Here is a 13,849-nt window from a genome sequence, read left to right on the forward strand (position 1 = left end):
ATTGATTCAATTTTATATGCCTTGGGTGGTTTCATATTCAGAACTTTTCTGTAAATTTAGTAATAAACTGAATTTTGGGTTTAAATATTGATTTATTTTATTAGACACATCAAATTACAACTATTAAGAAAATATAGATTCCTGAGCTGCAAATACTTTAGTTTATACAAATAATTTTAATTGATAGATTTTTTTATTGTTTTCGTCTAAACTTTAGATTTTCCAATTTAAAATGACATTATTGAAAATGTTTTATGCTTTACAGATCAAAACATCTTGAGGGCGAGCTTTTTATTTTGCAGTTCAGAATAACAGCTCAGAACATAGCTCAGAATAAGTTTTTAATGAATAACGAATAAATAAATTAAGAAAATGGACGTAGTTTAAAATGTGTATTTAAGGAAATGGTCATAGTTTAAAATGCTTGTTTAGGAAAATAAAGATAGCTTAAAATGTCTATTCGAGCGAATAGACACAGCTCTAAAATTGCATTTAAAAAAAATAGGATGTAGCTTGAAATGCGGGTTTGCAAAAATGAACAAGGCTTAAGTGGTGAATCCGAGGAAATGAGAACAACGCAAAATGCTCATTTTCGATTTTAAACCCAAATTTTTACAACTGAATCAAGGATTTCACTTTCTATTGTAAACATTATGCAAGAAATTGGTTAGAGATAGTTACGGAGCTAAGTCCTTGATTTCGGAGTCGTAGTGACTGAGTGGATTAAAATGTAACTTTTCAGATGATCTATTGTAATCTGATCTCAAAGTAATAAAGCGGCACTTAAATAAATAAAAAAAATTCCTACAAGTGTATATGTATATTCACTACCACTATTAAAAGTAAGTCCTGCGGAAAAAATAAAAAGAAACTGCAAATTTATGAAGTATTTTGAAAAAAAAACTAAATTTTTTGAAAAATGATTTATTTAAATTGATGGCATTACAATACAGAGTTATTTGGCTTTGTCCTTTTTGTTAAAAATGAATTTTGAGCTACGTCAATTTTCTTAAATACACATTTTGAGCTTTTCCCATTTTCTTAAATTTTCTTTTTTAATTGTATTAATTTTTAAAAGCACATTTTGAGCTGTATCCGTTTTATAAACACGCATTTTGATCTATATCGAAATAAACAGCATCACTGACGTTTTCTAACATTAATTGTTAGAAATTTCTAGGAAAAAATGGTTAAATAACATTCAATTGTTATTTTTCCACAATCAAACAAAACAGTTAAGTAGCCATAAATAAAATGGTATTAAAACTGTTAACCGTGAGACCCAAAACAGTTAAACAACCAGACTTCTATCGCACCAACTAGACCCACCTAATAAAATCACTTAGTTCCTTGCACATGGGTACATATCTGTCAATCTCATGACCGGAAGAACTGGCATTCAAGTCTCAGCATCGACACCACAATATTTCCTCCATTTCTCTCAACACATGTACAGTTTCCAGTATCCTGCACTCCCCTACCCCCCGAAACCTTTGGCTATTAAAATATGACGCTTTCATTCATGCATAGATAGTAGCACCTTATAGCTGCTTAACTATCTTCAATGTCTAGTTAATTTTAAATTTCCTTTTTGCGGTTTTCAAATCATACTAGTTGTAAATGGTAAAAAAAACCTTACAGTTCTGTATTCACGCTCTTTTTTTAACTATACTAGCTATAAACGGTTTCAGAAAAGTAATGGTAAAAAATATTATTTTACCCTGAACTTTACGGTTAATTGGATAGACAGACACTGCTGCTGTTTATTTTACCATAATTTTAAAATGAAAATTCTAACAACGTAGATTAATAAGAAACAAAAAAGAAAGAAAAATTTAAATAATATTATTTTTTCCTGCAATTCCAATTTTTCTCTATTGTAATGTTTGGTAGTTATTAACTTTGCTCAGGTGTAATTTTTAAATTTTCAAGGCGCTTTTATTCGGGCAATGAGTTCCAGGTTAAAAAAAAATGGTGAATGTAAAACTAACTTTTAGCGACGCGTCTTCTTGATTGATTTTATGAAATATCATCGTCCACATGTCCTAAATTTTAGCTACCCCAATACATTCTTATCTCGGTTGTCAAAACCTTAAATCCATTGGAAATAGGTATTTTAATTCAAAGAAGTAAAATTTTTGTGTCTTGTGATTTCCATCAGAACTAAGTAACCCTTTGCTGTTCTACGTCGGACTAAGTCTGAAATCAGTCCAAGTTATTAATTTGTTACGTGAAATTAGTTTATTTCTGCTTTACTTAAAGTGTACCATTTTAGTTTCAAAAATAATTAAACTAGTCGAAAATATCGTAGTTCAAAAAATGGACCTCAAAGGCTTAAGAGAATATTATAAATGTATTCCACACTTTGCTAATTTTTTCCAACTTGATTACATCTGAGTTGGCAAAAATTTGCTCATTTTGTCAAATTCCATTCCAAGAAACCTTATCTCCTTATGTACATTTGCAAGTATTGTGTATTTTACATCCTGTTAAATTTATAATTAGTTATTAGAGTAAATGTCTTACCTTTAGTTGTTATTTCAAATAATTTGAAGCAATAATTTCAAAGCACTTTCGTAATAAAAAATATAGATAATTATTATAATAATTAGTTTTTTTTTACAAAAGAGGTATAAAATAATTTTCTATGTTTAGTTTTATCATTAATTTCTTCAATGGAGCTAATTTTAGCATATTTAAATATTATAATTTTTTTCAAAAACTTATAAGCTATCTATGAAGCAATTGAAAGTTCTTCTTAGACTACAAAGTTCTGGTCATTAGATCTTGAGTTATTTAATATGATATTTTTTGTATGTATAATATTACACCATAAAGAATCACAATTTAAACTACCGGCACATTTTACCCTGAAATCCATATTGCCGGAACATATTACATAAAAAAATCTGATAAACCGTAATTATTACTGCATTAATTACCGTAAAATCACGGAATCACTGTAATTAAATAAATGTTATCGTAAAAATTACGGTATAATATTTTACGTTAAAAGTGAATTTTATGATAAAAAGGATTTTTCGGTCAAAGCAAATAAAGTGACCTTATTTTATACCGTAATTTAATCTGGAAATCTTTACAGTAGACCCTGTCGTGAAAATTTTATCTAAATTAATTTTGGTTACAGTTTTTTTTTTTGCACCTTGGAAAATAATATCTCATTCGGAAATAAAATAGTTCTTTACATACTAAGTTTTACTATAAGGCATTTAAAAAAATTGCGATGAAAATAAAAATTGAAATTACAATATTTTTTTGTTTTAAATTTCGAACTATTTGTTGTGAGAAATATAATAAACAGTTGTTTCGCACTGGTCTAACATATTTCAGACTTATGACTCTCTAAAATATAATCAATAAATTCCATAAATATTACATAAGTCTAACTTTTTCGTCTGGAAAACGTAAAAGAAAGGCCGAATTCGGAAGTGTTTTCTGATTTTTCTTATTTGTAAAGAGAAAACCAATACTGTTGGGAGCAGGATCTTATTACTCAAAAATGAACCATACAATAGCTGAGATAGTTCCGGAATCGATCAAACTTTCTTAGAGTAGAAAGAGCGAAGCAAACGACTTTATTATGTTTTCAAAGCAAAGTTTAGAAATCTTGAAAGTTCGACCATTTCTGAATGGTCATTCGCGTTTTATCTTTCTACAGTCTTAGAAAGAGCATTGCTTTGAGACGTGGTATGAGATACAGTCATGCTGCATGCCAATACAAGTATCGGATATTTCTTAGCTTTTTAATTTCATTAAATTTATATTCTATCATTTAATCCTTTTCTCAATAAATGTAAACGTTGTCTACTTCTAGATGCTGTTTATATCTAGACACCGAGATTGATCCCCACTGCTCAAAGAAAATGTATTTGTGTTATTTAAAATTTCTAGAGCGTTCCATTACCTCTTTTCTTATTCCATATTTAGTTCCATATAAGCTCATGCGTGTCAAGCGGAAATGCCAGTTGCCTTGTTCCTTGTATGCTTGAAGTACCTTAATAAATGTGCTTAACTTTCCGTACTGGTTTGGATTTATTTTTCCGATTGTATTCGATTCAAAATATTGTCAAATGTAAATAAATTTTTGCTGAAGCTGAAAAAAATATGTACTGGAGGACTGAAGTTTCTTTTGCAGTAAACGAAAAACTTTCCTTCTAAAATGAACATTTAAAAAATTAAAGTGGCAGTTTTAAAGATTTGAGGGAATAAAGATTTTATTGATTTAACACTGAAATTCTTTAAGACACTTTAAAAATTATTTAATTTAATGATATTTATGACTATTTTATTTTATAATCGGCGTTGAACAGCAGACCCAATTCTGAGTTAACCACTATTAAAGTTCAAATCTGCTGCCTCGTAATTTTGTACCCGACCAAAAAGACGAGGAAAATTCTGGTACATGCAGTAAGACAAACTAGCCTTAATAGAAGACTTTTTGATGGAACTAACTCGCATTTGCATTACATGAAGAGGAATACCCTGGAAACCTTCCATGGTTAGCCAAACGGTAATTTGTTTCAAACCCATGCTCCATTAGGAATAACCCATGCTCTACCATTAGAAATATTTTACGTCTGCATGTGATCGGTACTAGATAGGAGCAGAATTCGTATCAAGCAGCAGCAACTCAGATTCGGACCTAAGCCACCCCTTTTGAAACTAATGGCCTAATCCTGTACAAACTTATGACTCTTATTATGACTATTATTTACTTTAATATCTATCAATAATTGCTATTTTCATGCAATAAGCATTGTTTTTTCATAACTATGAGTAATAACTTTATAGTATGCTTAGCATAGCTAATATTTGCTGTTGTTGTTGTTGTAGTTAATTTACGTTGCACTAGAGCTGCACGATGAGCTACTGGCGACGATCTGGGAAACACCCCTGAGGATGATCCGAAGACATGCCATCACAATTTTGATCTTCTGCAGAGGGGATGGCGACCCCGCTTCGGTAGCCCGACGACCTGCACGCGAAGTCGAGCACTTTACGGTAGAACAGTTTAACGAGGACCAATGCCGCACACCCTCGGTCCCTACACGGACTGATTCAATTGGTCACTCACCCGCACACTGACCGTAGCCAGTGATGCTTGACTTCGGTGATCTGGTCTTAACGATCAGTCCACTGCGGGACAGCTAATACTTGCATTATTTAAAATGTAGCTAGTATTTTTTCTTTCATTTGCTGAGATTTCATTTCACATTAAGTTCACTTAAGTTTTGGTATATCTAATTCCATAACATTGATAGTACACAATTGATATAGTGATAATTATGTGTAGTAATATTGCAGTGTTAATCATTTCTAGTAATTTGTAGTCAAGCATTTGTGTTGTATCATTAAATTTTGGATTCGTCAATAAACAAACGTAATATTATATCCGAACGTAATGTAGATGTAGTACTTAAGATGTAGTATTCCCAATGCCATACCACTGTTGCTTAGCAATCTATGCTAGAAATAATAATTTTTGATAATAATCATTTGTAGTAATTTCATAGTAATATTCATGTGTAGTATTTTGTAGTTAAGTAGATGTAGAGTATCAATCAATTTCGGATTCGACAACAAACAAACAAACATAAGCTTTAGTATTCCCAATGCCATACTACTGTTACAAATAATCTATAGTAGTAATGATCCTTTTTAGTTACAATCATTTCTTGTAATTCGTAGTTAATCATTTTTAGTGTAGCATTCATTTTTGAAATTGACAAATAGCAAACATAATGTTTTGACGGAATCCCAAGCTCTAGCATTTCCAATACCATACTACTGATACTAAGCAAATTATCGTAGTAATAATCATTTATAGTAAAGATCATTTATATTAATATTGTAGTAATAATCAAAATAAATCTAGAATATTTCAAAGTTTCCTCAGAAAGGATATCTAAAAAGTGTCTCGCATTGAATCAATATTTTATTGATAATAAATGATGACTTTTCAGAGTTTACTTCATAACAAGTACATATGTTATTAAATAAATATTTATTGATTTTGATTACAAAAATTTACTGCTAATAGATTTTAATTTGTATACTTTGTACAATTTTCTTCAGTTTTCTAAATGAAAATGATGAAAATGATAACATTCACTAAACATCATTCAAATAAATAAATAATCAAACATTCAAGTATGTGATAACAAAGATAACATTTTTCAGTATGTATGTTTTTAATGAAACAAAAAAAATTGCACTAGAGATATTATGTACACATTTATCATAATAATAATACATCATTAAAATAGTAGACAAAAATATGAATAAATGGAAATAATATACAAAAATGAAAATGCTAAAGTGCATAAGTCGTTTTTGCATATAATATTTTAATACAGTCATATGCAATTAACAAGAATAATTAAATAAAAAAATTAAAACAGAAACTACAAATAAAAATATCTCAAAAATATATTACATATAAAATACCAAATCAATAATACAAAAAATATCACAAATTCAGAGGTATGCTTAAAACTCAACATATACCTCGAATTCAATAACAATACTTTCAAAAAATAATAAAGAAATTATTAATGAATGGAACATAGAAGTTATGATAAAAATACGTAAAATACGCAAGAGTTATGTTTACAAACTGTTCTTTTCGATTTTTCATTTCATGTAAAAATTTTCAGTAAAATATTTAATGTAAGAGTTAATATAATATTTCCACGTGCATGTTAGACATATATATATAAATACTTATATGTCGATATTACATGAATTTGTTTCATAATTTTTACCGAATTCATCAACAAACTATACGCAATTTTTATGTTTGAGCACAGCTTTTGAAGAAGAGCATCACTTATTAACAAATAATCAGATTTTATATTTACCCTATAAATACTTATATTCGTCATGCAAACATTTAAAAATTTGGAACAATCATTCACTTTCGATAGCCTACTGAAAGTACACCGCCAATTTTCAAATTTCTGGTTAGTTTTGATTCCCAAATAAATTAAGGTATTTTTTTGAACTCCATAGCAGGATCGACTGATCTCTTGCCTAAACCGAATGAGAATCTTCTCTTTATATACTCGTCAATGTCGTCGTTAAAGGTTTCTCTCTTGTCGATCCCTTGGGTGGATTCGGTTTTATCTCGTTTACCAAGACCAAAAGCAAACCGGTTATGCTCATCACTCTTTTTACCAAGTCCAAAGGCAAATCGATCACTCTTCTTACCGAGGCCAAATGCAAACCGATTGTGATCATCATCTCGTTTTCCTAATCCAAATGCAAATCGATTATCATCCTCGCCTCTTTTTCCTAATCCAAATGCAAATCTGTTTTCACCCTCACCTCTTTTACCTAAGCCAAATGCAAAACGATTCTCTTCAGAACCACGTTTTCCTAAACCAAACGCAAACCTATTATCTTCAGCTGATCGCTTCCCCAGCCCAAAAGCATATCTGTCTTCAGGGCCTCTTTTACCGAGTCCGAAGGCAAAGCGATCCTCATGTGGTGCTCGTTTGCCTAATCCAAATGCAAATCGATCTTCATGAGGTGCTCGTTTGCCTAAGCCAAATGAAAATCTGTCTTCATGTCCCCTTTTTCCTAAACCAAAAGCATATCTATCTTCAGGTCCTCGCTTTCCTAAACCAAATGCAAATCTGTCCTCCGGGCCTCTTTTACCTAAACCAAATGAAAAACGTTCATCTTGTGGCCCTCTCTTACCAAGTCCAAATGCAAATCGTTCGCCGTCATCATATCTTTTCTCATAATCTTCATGAAATGGAGTGTCTTTTTTACCTAGACCAAACGCATACTGACTGGGGGCTGATCTCTTACCTAAGCCAAATCCAAACCTTTCAAAGTTATGCGTGTCACGTTTCGATTCGTCAAGGTCATCTTCTGCTTGATAAGAGGAATTAACATCATTTGTTTCTATAGACTCACTTTCTTGGCTTAAGGAATCTGCGTTTTTCTTACCCAAACCGAAACTGTAACTTTGTGCAGCTCTTTTAGAATCTGGTTGAGAATCTTGAAAAACCCTTTGAATTGGTTCTTCATTTCTGTTGTTACTTGGAGCGGGAATTTCCTTTGAAGAAGAGACTACTTGCAGTAACCACAAAAGCAGAAGGGAGTGGAAAAGTCTTTTAAAACGGCATGCAAAACGCCTGGAAAGAAAAGAAATGTATTTTATTAAAAGAGAAATGTTAAACTGACTTTTTTGAAATTCAATGACATCGATACCTGCAGTGTGTTTTGAAAAAGCGGTCTTAATATTTATTTTTAGAATCCATTTCAAAATTGAAAACAAAAAAGTATACTTAATGTGAATCGAAAATAAATATTTTGCTGACGGAGAAAATGCTGTTGATGTTTGTGCAATTACAACAGAGAAATGCTGCTGTTATAAGCAACAAAACAGGTTTAATTGTATGTCTATCCACTCCTTTCTGTTTCCCCAAGCGATAAATTTTTCTTGTTTTATACTCCTGCCTTACTGTACCGTAATTTGTCACGTTTTGAAAGTGCTTTTGTTGTCGGCCCCCGATGTGCATACATTTTGATAAGTTTGTTTTCATTTTTGATAAGGTATCTAAAAATTCATATTAAGGGTTCTCTTGAGGAGCCCCCTTAGAGTTTGAAAAAAAAACTTAATACATAACATATAGTTTTCAAATAGGATTTAGTAGCTCTTAAAAAATTATCGATATAATAATGTCACTTTTTTGCAGAAAATACCTTTACTTAACTGAAGAAATGCGATGCCGAAGAAAGTATTTGAACATCGAGACTAGCAGTGAAGTAGTAGTAGTAATTTTACTCGACACAGTTGCATCGAAATTAGTTTACATTTTAATAGTAATAATAGACACTAATAAGCATTTTTGCTTGCTTATTTCAATGCTTCCTTGCTTGGATTTGATCTATTACAATTATAATTTCTATATAAATATGGAAGATTTAGGAAAACTCCCAGGAAAAACAAACTGCAGTTTTACTGCAGAATTGAAGTAGTTTTGAAATTATTCTGCAGTCAGCAACAGACTTTCTGTAGAAAAGTTATTTTGCAGATAATGTGAAGTAATTTCTAAGTAATTTATTTAAAAAAAAAGTCCAGCTGTTTTCTACAAAATTACTTTAGTTAATGCGAAGTTACTTTAAAGTCATAAATTAAAAAAAATAACGAAACTTTAAATCCGTAGTTATACTGTGGTAAATTTGAAGTAATTTTACATTGTTTAAGAAGTATTTTTCCTGGTGTATCTACAGAAAAACTGCAGTTGGTCTGTATTGTTGTAAAATTAAAAGTCTGAGAGTCGAATAGATTGTCTTCAATCTTTCTTTCCTCCTTAACAAATCTTCAAATTTTCCTAACATTTTTGTTTGTATTTTCTTCGATATATATTCATTTCTCACTCTTAATTTCTCTTGTTTAGGTAAAGATTTTAAGCATATATTAAGGATGGAGATAACATACACTGTCTACATTTACATATAACAAATTCATTAAAACATAATTTAAATAATTGCAATTATTTTACAATTTAGAAGCTTTGAAAGTTTTGAACTAAGATTTTTGCACAATTTAATTGCCTTAAAATCTGCTTAAATTTAGCTATTTAAGTATTTTTGCATCTTAGTAATTTTATTACTAATTTTATTTTTATTAATTTATTATTTCCTTATTTTTAAAGAAAAAAGTTGCTTTTACACAAAGTTATGACGAAAACGAAATGGAGTGAAATCATTTATTAGTTACTTTCACCATTATGATTAAACAGACAAGAATAGTATCCACGCTAACTAAGCCCACCTTTTAAAACCATACATTTCGTAGCATAAGTGGCGTAACCAAGCTGTAGCCGGGAGGGCTAATTGTGCAATTTCGCCACTGACAGAATGGGATTTCAAATTCCAGAGACGACGTCTTAATGTTTCTTTCATTCCTTCAACATGTGAAAAGCTTACAGTGGCCTGCACTCCCAAATTGATGTCCTTGTTTATTAAAATAGATTCAAAGTAAGGAAACTTTTTTTTTTAGATAAAAATTTGGTATTTCCCATCGCTCATGATAGATGGCACTACTAAACAATCTACTAGCCCTGTATATTTACTGTAAAGTTTTTGAAGTTGGTACTACTTCAAAATTACTGTAGTAATTTTGCAGTATTTCGACCCCAAAAATTCTGTAGCAGAATTGTCAAATTCACTACAGTCTTCAAACTCCATTTTTTTAAAATAAATTATCTGCAGTTTATTTTTGCCTTGGTAGTGTCATTTTTTATATAATCATCATCAATGCTTTTTTTAATTTACTCTTTATAATCAATGTGCATGCACATGTGAAAAATGATGGATGTAAAAGCAGAACACCAAAGGAAGTGTAAGGTTAGGAAACATTTAAGCCGCGTTATTTTTGCGAATATTATCTACTTTATGAAAAACACGCTTTTCAAATTGGTTGAAAAGTTCACAAACTCTAATAATTGTAATCTATTTACTTTTCATTAAAAGAAAAAGAGTTTCTAAGAAATGTTTTGTAATTAATTTTACTCCAAATTGTCTCATTTTAAAGCATTTTTTTATTATTACATACAGTGTTAAGACCCTAAATACATTTCAATGTGTTTGGGGTCTTAACACTGCAGGACACCTGAACTATAATCGATAAAAATTCGGCTAAAATTAAACCACTCACTATTATTGCTGTTATTTACAAATCATTGAAAAACCTTTTGTGAGAATTTCACATATAACGTATCTACCACTACAAAATTACAACTACAATTCACTAGTATATAAGACATGTTAACTCGACTCTATGTCGGGGTACCTTATCATAGATGAAAGTTGACATGGTCTGTAACTACTCTCCCCACATTGGTTACCTTCGGACGTGATGCGAACACGCCTATGTTGGAAGAAACTCCCACTTTGAAATGAACAAGCCTATCTTAACAGTAACGCCTACTTCAATTGATTGTCCATATTGAATAAGTTGACTTGCTACTTGTGACTGCGACATTATCCACCTCCTTGCACTGTTGCTACTCAGTCTCGAGCACACATCGTCGGCCTGCATACACTCGACTGTTAAAGGCAACACAGGAGCGACTACGACCGTGAACTTAATACACCTCTCACATTCAGCACTCAAAAAGTACGGTGATCTTAATACAGCTCTCCCGGCTTCGCACAAAAACTGCAATGATTCAACTTGTGGTATCCATTCATCGAATTCTATCACAAATATAATTCTGGGTGGGGAGTACTGTAGCGTATCTACCACTACAAAATTACAACTACAATTCACTAGTATATAAGACATGTTAGCTCGACTCTATGTCGGGGTACCTTTTCATAGATGAAAGTTGACATGGTCTGTAACTACTCTCCCCACACACATCGCGTTTTTACGATCGTGTGTTTAGTTGTAAAAATACTGCCATTTATCATCAGCTATTGTCAGTTTTTGACTATTTTTTAATTTTAGAGGCTTTTGCATTTTTTCTATCTGTCTATTTTTTGAATTAATTGCTACTGAAACTATTTTTTCTTTTCTTGGAAATTTTTTATTACTTGTTCACTTGAAGTTTTTAGTTTCTAATATTAGTTTCTAATATTTGATTAAACAGTTGCTTAAAAAATACGAAAGGAAATTTTATATCAATTAATGTTATTTTTATCAAATGGGATAAAATCAAACTAATACTATGGAATACTCTTATTAATATATTTTGAAGTTTTTTTTCTATTCTATAAATTTATGAAAGAAATAGTATTATAATTTAAATATAGTTTTATTTTAAGTTTTAATATTAAGGTTCCAATATTAATTGATTGAACTATATTTAGATAAGAGCATTGCTCCATGTAATTACAAATATTGAAAAAAAATATTATTTCGTTCCTAATTATTATGATTACTTTGTTATATCTTGCAAGTTCTATTTTTATATTATTATAAGTCCCATAAAAAAGTAGAGATATGGAGAGAGAAATGATTTCGAATATTGTAGAAAAATTAGAAAGAAAGTAAAAATCTGATAATGGTTAATAGTGAGTCTCTTTCTGTTTTCCACATAGTAATTTTCCGAATTAACCTTAAATTTCCAATTTTACTTGCCTTTCTTATATTTATTTTAACCAAAAACAAAATACTCTTTAGAGTTAGTTTATTTTCTAGGCCGCTTTTTTTTCAGCTTTCGCTTCCATTTCAATATCTTGATAGTTCGAACGTCTCTATTCCGAATACAACTCGGTAAGTATTGATTATTAGCGAAGAAATATTTTGAGTCGTCTGGGAGAAATACTTGTTACGTTATTAATTCACCGTAGTTGATATCAGTTTCAATTCGATAAAAAAAAGTAAACAATGAATTCGCTAAAGTTTAAAGTCAAAAACACTCAGCCAAAATAAAGCATTTTTAAACAAAAACAGTTATTATCTTTGTGCACTTCTAATTACGATAAGAACATAAAAAATCTTAGAGTGTTGATAATATATTCTGAAGTAAGAAGAATTTATTCCCGAAATGAAGTGAATTGAGAAAACCCTTTTGCGACAGAAAACGATTACTTTAGTTCAGAAAGTAAGAAATTCCTTAGAGTTAGTCAATTTAAATCCGTATTTTATTTTTCTCTTTTCTCTTTCAATTTAATTTGTTGACATTCTTCACGTCTATTTTCAGAATGTAACTCGGTAAGTATTGATTATTTCCAAATAAAAACTCGTCTATAAGAAATACATCTTATGTCACTAATTTACCATAACTGGTTTAGTTTCAATTCGATGCAACAAGTAAACATTGAATTTGTATTATTTTGAAAATCAAGGAACTGAACCAAAATAAAGCATTTTTATACAATTATTACCTTTTGCACTTCTAATTATAATAAGATCATAAAAAATCTTACAGTGTTGATAATATATTTTGGAGTAAGAAGAATTTAATCCTGAAATAAAGTGAATAGAGGAAACTCTTGTGCGACAGAAAACGATTTCTTCAATTCAGAAAATAAAAAAATTCCTTAGAGTTAGTCAATTTAAATCCGTATTTTATTTTTTTTATTTTCACTTTTAATTTAATTTGTTGACATTTGGAACGTTTATTTTCAGAATATAACTCAGTAAGTATTGATTATTTCCAAATAAAAACTCGTATATGAGAAATACATATTATGTCACTAATTTACCATAACTGGTTTAGTTTCAATTCGATGCAACAAGTAAACATTGAATTTGTATTATTTTGCAAAATCAAGAAACTCTACCAAAAAGGCATTTTTATACAATCATTACCTTTGCACTTCTAATTATAATAAGAACATAAAAAGTCACAGAGTGTTAATAATCTATTCTGAAGTGAGAAGATTTAAGTTACTTTTCTTTTATTTCCTAAAATGGAGTCGAATAGAGGAAGCTCTTTTGCGACAGAAAACGATTACTTTAACTCATGAAACTCTTTAATCTTGGCCATCTTTGTTCTGGTTGAAGAAATTCTTTAGACATATTTTATTATTACCTAGGGAATTGAATGCACTTATTTGAAAAGCAATTAACTGAGGTGTTATCATCGTTCCTTTTAATAAGCAACGTTCTACATCAGTGTCTTTATTATGCATAACGACCATATAAAGAAGAGGTTATTAAGTCAGTTTTATGGCAATAAGAATATACCATTTATCGCAGACAGTGTTTAAGCTAAATATGCCGTTTCGAGCGAAATTTTCTGAAGGTAGATGTATAGATAAAGAGTTTCTATGTCTTAAGGATATGGAATCTTTACTAAATCGTAATAGTACATTTGAAGTTCAAATCTGGAGAAAAAACTAACTTTCAAATTGAAAT

General features: G+C 30.2%; 1 protein-coding gene across 1 annotated transcript in view; it reads right to left on the reverse strand.

Moving 5' to 3' along the window:
• Positions 1–5,938: 5,938 nt before the first annotated feature.
• The window catches only part of LOC107457468 (allatostatin A), a 73,106-nt gene continuing 65,195 nt past the window's right edge, over positions 5,939–13,849 (reverse strand). Inside the window, exon 2 of the mRNA XM_016075629.3 lies at positions 5,939–8,165. Coding sequence (XP_015931115.1) covers positions 7,007–8,165 — 1,159 coding nt within the window. The 3' untranslated portion in view covers positions 5,939–7,006. The remainder of the gene's footprint in view (positions 8,166–13,849) is intronic.

Source organism: Parasteatoda tepidariorum, chromosome 2 (assembly GCF_043381705.1).
Source record: "Parasteatoda tepidariorum isolate YZ-2023 chromosome 2, CAS_Ptep_4.0, whole genome shotgun sequence".
Classification (NCBI taxonomy): domain Eukaryota; kingdom Metazoa; phylum Arthropoda; class Arachnida; order Araneae; family Theridiidae; genus Parasteatoda; species Parasteatoda tepidariorum.